Raw genomic sequence first — 8,219 nt, 5'->3', positions numbered from 1 at the left:
TATTTGTAAAGATCATCCTCATGTGTGAAAATCAGAACTCGCATGTGATGGCTGCAGATTTGAATGCATTATATCAAATCAAATCAAAATCTCTTTATTTGCAAATGAGGTGTCTACCTCGGTGGCAAATGGTACACTAAAATACATTATTGTCAAGCACTAAATTTTAAATTAACAGGAGACGAAGAAAATTTTCCTAGAATACAATATTATACAATTTACGCTAATAATTTTTTCTATTAAACACACACATCATCCTTAATAAATTTATATTGTTTACAAAATTCTACTTATAATATCTTACAAACATAGTCAACTCATATACAGTACGGTATGTGAAATTACTTCTAATAATACTATACAACTGGTATAAGATTAAAATTAACACTGAATTTATTTACATATTTATATTTTACCCATTTTGGAACCTAAGTAGCATTATACCCTGGTAGGGAGGTTGTTTCTCAGAATCTGCTGTTAAGTCTGGCCACACTCTTTTGGAAAATAGATTTCCATTATTCTGTTGATGATACCTGCAAAGATAAAAAGATTAAACAGGCAATAGTTAGGAAATGGTTCACGATAGGACAAAACAGTTTGTGGTGTTGAAATGCTCAAGAAAAAACTTGTGGAAATGATGTGTTGATGTCTATTGTTTCATTTAACCCAATTGCTTCATGTTTAATGGTCCCGCACACTCGCTTAGAAATCAAATTTAAATCGTCTGCAAGACGAACTACTGTGCACAGCTCTGAAAAAATGCCATAAATGGAACAACAACCAGAATTTTTATGCACAGTTTTCAGTGAAGCATTCAAAATAATTGTACTCAACAACAGCAATGTTATAATGAAGATTCTGTATGGTAAATCTCAAAACTTTCGGGTGTATGTACAGTAGAGGCACTTCACACTACTCATTGTCTCTTGAAAAATTGGGGTCTAAATACATTTATCTTTGCTCCAGTATGAACCTGGGACATCAGAATGCAGAGGGCAAAGTAGGCCTTAATTTCATCCTCATTTGTGTCAAATCACTTGTCGCTGTCTTTTTCCATGTGGGTCCGATAATTGTTCCATAACATGAATATTTGTCTCACGCACAGTGTGGGAAATGTTGGGTCCATAAACCCCAAGACTACAGACAACTCTGATTCAGAATTATCTAAATATTTACCTCTCAATTCTCCTGATACCCCCGGAGAGCCTGTGAAGTGATGAATAATTGGTTGGTTATCACTATTACTAACCCACACCTCACTATGTTTTGGTTTCGCATGTGGGGTTTTAGGTATGATTTCATGGTTTCTTGTATCAGACCAACTGTCACTTTCACTTAAAATCTCTCCTTTAATGATATCATAATCACAATCACTGTCTTCCAAATCCAAAACACTTTCAAACAAGTCAGCAATAGCATTGCTGTCACTTGCCTCTACTACATCCAGAACCATGGCTAGGAGTATGACTGACATCTGATGAGATGTTGGTACTTTCAGAGGCTACAATTAGGCAATAAATAAGGGTGCAAGTTCTTAGAATGAGAGCTGTAAATAAGCCACATTTCTGTTCTGTTCATAGAAGTTCACACAAGGGAAACCTTTGCAGGGGTGATCAAAGTATAAGCTAGTACATACAACTCGGTGCGACGCGTGAATGTCTCATCGTTTGAGTTTAAGGCCTGGCCAATACTTGCGTGAACATCGTGTCAAATGAGTCGAGTGGGTTAAAAAACGTAAGTTGAGTTCATGATGACCGCCGGAGTGATCACATGTGTCCTTAGGTTTTCCACAACCCACAAACATCATATGTGGCCAATGTGGACTTCCAGTGACAATGCCGTCACCCGACTTTTGGCTCATCCTGCATATTGTACATTCTTCTTTCAGAATGATGACTTCCTTAAATATTACCCTCTTTTTACTTATTTTTTCCATCAACAAGTGTAATGAACAAAACAGGTGGCATTATAAAGGAGGTGACTGTACTTTTATGATTAGTTTGTGAACATTTTCATTTTGCAAATTATTATTATTATTATTGCTATTATTATTATTATTATTATTATTATTATTATTATTATTATTATTATTATTATTATTATCATTATTATTATTATTATTATTATTATTATTATTATTATCATTATTATTATTATTATTATTATTATTATTATTATTATTATTATTATTATTATTATTATTATTTTACTCTTCCCAGAAGTCCATCTATCTGAACAAGATGTTAGAATGCGAGAAGAAGCACGTGCTAAAATATTGGGTGAACATGAGGACAAACCTGACCTTCCACGATCACCAGCACCAAAAGACATAGAAGATTATCAAGAAGATTAATACCGTAGATGTAGTGATCTTAAAATATGCTTCTTTCAAAATTCACTTCCATTTAATTTATGGCTAAGTAACAGAAATGTTGTTATACCTGATAATTAAAAATATATTCATGTATGAAAGAAAGTATGGAGTTCATTAATTTCAATTTTGTGTCTGGTCAGCATTTTCAAAGAACTGCATCTGTGATGGCCTTGATGTTTCCTTAAAAACATCCTGTGATGTGCATGGATTATCTAGGAGGGGACAGATAAGTAGGTGGCTTGGGTTTTGTTCAGCACCACATTCACACGAGGTGTCTGCGTTTGCTGGAAGGATCTCCTATTTCTTCAGGTTGGTCTTGCATCAAGGAATGCCGCCCATTCTTAAGCGGTTGAGTGACCTCCATACAGGGAAAGGTAGGTCGGTGCCAGGAGGTAGTTCTTCCTCTGGTGACATATCTGTGGACAGTGAGCTCCTCCATCTGTTAAGATGAGTTGTCTCTGGTGTTCCCTCCAGTGGCAGACTTCTAGAAAGGAAGCTCATGCGGGATCTGAGGCAAGACCTTGCAGCTTGGTGACCATAGAGTGAATGTCGATGGTCATTCTCCTGCTTTATTCTCTTGGCGTCTGCAGGACTGGCCCTCTGGATATTGGGTTTGGCTATTCTAACAATCGGGTACAGTTTCTACACTGGCGTTGGTTTTAGGCATCCTGAGATTATTCTTGCAGTATTGTTGACTGCTGTATCAATGCCAATCTCTTCTACCCTGCTGACCAACATCTGATAGTGAACATTTTTTTCGACCAACAGAACTTGAACCAACCAACCATGGTGCCATATATTTCCTTTGGATTGTTCCACATTCCTTTGTTGTTCCCTTTTCACCTTAATGAAGTTTCAAGAGACCGGGTGAGTTGGCCGTGCGGTTAGGAGCGTGCAGCTAAAAGCTTGCATCTGGGAGATAGTGGGTTCGAACCCCACTGTCGGCAGCCTGAAGATGGTTTTCCGTAGTTTCCTATTTTCACACCAGGCAAATACTGGGGCTGTACCTTAATTAAAGCCATGGCCGCATCCTTCCCATTCCTAGGCCTTTCCTATCCCTTCGTCACCATAAGACTTATCTGTGTTGGTGTGACGTTGAGCCAATTGCAAAAAAAAAAAAAGAAAAAAGAAAAAAAGAAGACCATCAAGAATTGATGCCTTAACGATCATGGCGAGTAAAGAGTCGGATAATATACTAGCAGTCCCTGCAGCTCTGTCCATATTGAAGTAAAAATTAGAAATTGGAAATGAACATTGGTCATAACAAGAGTGAGTTGCCAATAATAACTTACCTCTGATCAACCTCTCTCCTCAGCCTTTTCATCAATTATGTGTCAATCTGTAGCAAAGGAACATTCCACTTACTTCTGAATTCATGATGACAGCCGGAGTGATCACATGTGCCCTTGGGTTTTCCCCACTTACTACAAACATCTTCTTTTAAAGATCCCAGGCATATATTTCCTTTGGATTGTTCCACATTCCTTTGTTGTTCCCTTTTCACCTTAATGAAGTTTCTCTCACAGGATGAAAAAATGTAACGTTTTTTGGACTTGCTCCACCTGTCGATACTGACGCCTTTTCCGGGGGCTCAGTTGGTAGACATGAGGTATCCATGCATGGAATGTCCATGTGTACGAGCAATATTATTTAGAGCATTTATTAGAGTCATAATTTTGGTATTAGGGGTGTATAGAGTAGACATGTGGCAAACCTTCTATCTTCTCTATATATAAAAATGGATGTTTGTTTGTATGTCTTGAATGAACTCAGAAACTACTGGACCAATTTCACTGAAAATTTCACAGTTTGTTCTTATTGCTCCTGGGAGGGTTTAGAAAGTGGTTTGAATGTAATCTGTTGGCTAGATTTTATTATGAGTAATTTTATGTAATTTAATTGCAAAGCTGCACCAAGATTGGATTGACAGATGGACAGATTGTCACTAGACGACAGCAGCTTATGCTATATTATGATAGTCCAGTAAGAAATGCTGTATATATAAGGATGGTAACACACCACCATGTTTAATAAAGTATTTTTCTTGCTAAGAGGTTCTTGACCGTGCCTGTTATTTGGAAATAGCAATTTAACATGGCGTGATCAAGATGTGCTTTTATGTCATAGGACCAACTTTGATAGGTCTGCCCAGTTAGGAGAATGTAGCTGTGTAATGGATGTAGAATATCAACAGTGGAATGACACGTTTTATCATTCACTCATAACAAAAATCAACTGAGGATTCCCAACAAGGAAAAAAGGCAAGCCTATACCTAACTAATCTATATTTATATATGGTTTGTACCACATCTCCTCCTAAACCACTGGAACAATTTCAACCAAACTTGGTACACTTCTGACTTGTATCAGGAAATAACCACGTGGTGGTATGACAACCCAAGCACAATAAGGGGTAGGGTACGAGGGGGGGGGGGTGAGATATAAAAATAATAAAAAATATTGTTGAATCCATAGTTTTCTGGGTCCCTGACATGAATAGTGGCACTCCAGATTTTTTATGATTCCAAGTTCAGCCCCTTTGTGGTGAGGAATGAGGGGGGAGTGAGATATAAAAATAATTGAAAATAATGTCAAATCCACAGTTTTCAAGGTTGCTAAGTTTAATAGTGTATCTCCAAAATTTTATCCCTTAGGGATGGGGGCGAGGGCGGATTGAGATATAAAAGTAATCATAAATAGTGTTGAATCCATCGTTTTTGAGGTCGCTGAGATGAATAGTGACACCCCAGTTCTAGGGATTGGGGCGAGAGGGGAGTGAGATATAAAAATAATTGAAAATGGTGTCAAATCTATCATTTTTGGGGTCGCTGAGTTGAATAGTGACACTCCGGTTTTTAAAGTCAAAGTTCAGGACACTGCAATAGATAATGAGAACAAATTTGATAACATACAATTTTGGGCTAGGTACGTAGATGATACATTTACAATTCTCGATGAACGTACCACTGACGCAACTACTACCCTTAAAACCTTAATTGTATAGATACATACATACATTATCATTATAGACTGTTATGGCTTTCAGCGTTCAGTCTGCAAGCCTCTGAGAATTTACTAAACGTCGCCACAATCATCGATTTGCAACTAGTGTTGTGGCCTCATTTAGTTCTATACCTCTTATCTTTAAATCGTTAGAAACTGAGTCTAACCATCGTCGTCTTGGTCTCCCTCTACTTCTCTTGCCCTCCATAGCAGAGTCCATTATTCTCCTAGGTAACCTATCCTCCTCCATTCGCCTCACATGACCCCACCACCGAAGCCGGTTTATGCGTACAGCTTCATCCATCGAGTTCATTCCTAAATTAGCCTTTATCTCCTCATTCCGAGTACCCTCCTGCCATTGTTCCCACCTGTTTATACCAGCAATCATTCTCGCTACTTTCATGTCTGTTACTTCTAACTTATGAATAAGATATCCTGAGTCCACCCAGCTTTCGCTCCCGTAAAGCAAAGTTGGTCTGAAAACAGACCGATGTAAAGATAGTTTCGTCTGGGAGCTGACTTCCTTCTTACAGAACACTGCTGATCGCAACTGCGAGCTCACTGCATTAGCTTTACTACACCTAGATTCAATCTCACTTACTATATTACCATCCTGGGAGAACACACAACCTAAATACTTGAAATTATCGACCTGTTCTAGCTTTGTATCACCAATCTGACATTCAGTTCTGTTGAATTTCTTACCTACTGACATCAATTTAGTCTTCGGGAGGCTAATTTTCATACCATGCTCATTGCACCTATTTTCAAGTTCCAAGATATTAGACTGCAGGCTTTTGGCACAGTCTGCCATTAAGACCAAGTCGTCAGCACAGGCCAAACTGCTTACTACATTTCCACCTAACTGAATCCCTCCCTGCCATTTTATACCTTTCAGCAGATGATCCATGTAAACTACGAACAGCAAAGGTGAAAGATTACAGCCTTGTTTAACCCCTGTAAGTACCCTGAACCAAGAACTCATTCTACCATCAATTCTCACTGAAGCCCAATTGTCAACATAAATGCCTTTGATTGATTTTAATAATCTACCTTTAATTCCATAGTCCCCCAGTATAGTGAACATCTTTTCCTTCGGTACCCTGTCATATGCTTTCTCTAGATCTACGAAACATAAACACAACTGCCTATTCCTCTCGTAGCATTTTTCAGTTACCTGGCGCATACTGAAAATCTGATCCTGACAGCCTCTCTGTGGTCTGAAACCACACTGGTTTTCATCCACCTTCCTCTCAACGACTTATCGCAGCCTCCCTTCCAAGATGCCAGTGAATACTTTGCCTGGTATACTAATCAATGAGATACCTCGATAGTTGTTGCAATCCTTCCTGATCCCTTGCTTATAGATAGGTGCAATTACTGCTTTTGTCCAATTTGAAGGTACCCTACCAACACTCCATGCTAATTTTACTACTCTATGAAGCCATTTCATCCCTGCCTTTCCACTTTACTTCACCATTTCAGGTCTAATTTCATCTATTCCTGCTGCCTTATGACAATGGAGTTTATTTACTATCCTTTCCACTTCCTCAAGCATAATTTCACCAACATCCTTTTCCTCCTCCCCATGAGCTTGGCTGTTTGCAACACCACCAGGATGATTTCCTTTTACATTGACAAGATATTCAAAATATTCCCTCCACCTCTCCAGTGATTCCCTGGGATCTGTTATGAGTTCACCTGAATTACTCAAAACACTGTTCATTTCCTTTTTCCCTCCTTTCCTAAGATTCTTTATTACTATCCAGAAAGGTTTCCCTGCTGCTTGACCTAGCCTTTCCAGGTTATTACCAAAATCTTCCCATGACTTCTTTTTGGATTCAACAACTATTTGTTTCGCTCTGTTTCTTTCATCTACTTACAAATCCCTGTCTGCCTCGGCCCTTGTTTGGAGCCATTTCTGATAAGCCTTCTTTTTACGTTTACAGTCTGCTCTCACTTCATCATTCCACCAAGATGATCACCTTTTCCCATCTTTACACACAGTTGTTCCTAGGCATTCCTTTGCTGTTTCTACTACAGCATCCCTGTATGCCACCCATTCACTTTCTATATCCTGAACCTGCTTACTGTCTACTGTTCGAAACTTCTCACTAATCATATCCAGGTACTTCTGTCTAATTTCCTCGTCCTGGAGATTTTCTACCCTTATTCATTTGCAGACAGATTTCACTTTCTCTACCCTAGGCCTAGAGATACTTAGTTCACTACAGATCAGATAGTGGTCTGTATCATCGAAAAATCCGTGAAAAACTCGTACATTCCTAACAGATTTCCTGAATTCAAAGTCTGTTAAGATATAGTCTATTATGGATCTGGTACCCCTAGCCTCCCATGTGTAGCGGTGAATAGCCTTATGCTTGAAGAATGTATTCGTAACAGCTAAACCCATACTAGCACAGAAGTCCAGCAAACGCTTCCCATTCCCATTAGCTTCCATATCTTCCCCACATTTACCAATCACCCTTTCATATCCTTCAGTTCTATTCCCAATTCTCACATTGAAATCGCCCATTAGCACTATTCTATCCTTGCTGTTGACCCTGACCATGATGTCACTCAATGCTTCATAAAACTTGTCAACATCATCCTCATCTGCACCCTCACATGGTGAATACATGAACACAATTCTTGTCCTAATTCCTCCAACTGACAAATTTACCCACATCATTCGCTCATTTACGTGCCTAACAGAAACTAGGTTGTGTGCAATGGTATTCCTGAAAAAGAGCCCTACCCCAGACTCTGTCCTTCCCTTTCTAACACCCATCAAGTACACTTTATAATCTCCTATCTTTTCCTCATTATCTCCCCTTACCCG

The 8,219-nt window shown here is 38.8% G+C and overlaps 1 protein-coding gene across 1 annotated transcript in view; it reads right to left on the bottom strand.

Moving 5' to 3' along the window:
* Positions 1-259: 259 nt before the first annotated feature.
* Positions 260-8,219, bottom strand: part of LOC136881048 (cilia- and flagella-associated protein 70) — a 71,763-nt gene continuing 63,803 nt past the window's right edge. The window contains exon 5 of the mRNA XM_067153645.2: positions 260-533. Within this exon, the coding sequence (XP_067009746.2) occupies positions 516-533 (18 nt within the window). The 3' untranslated portion in view covers positions 260-515. The remainder of the gene's footprint in view (positions 534-8,219) is intronic.

Source organism: Anabrus simplex, chromosome 9, assembly GCF_040414725.1.
Source record: "Anabrus simplex isolate iqAnaSimp1 chromosome 9, ASM4041472v1, whole genome shotgun sequence".
Classification (NCBI taxonomy): Eukaryota; Metazoa; Arthropoda; class Insecta; order Orthoptera; family Tettigoniidae; genus Anabrus; species Anabrus simplex.
Note: the sequence above shows the minus strand (reverse complement) of the source record. Positions and strands in the feature narration are given on the sequence as shown.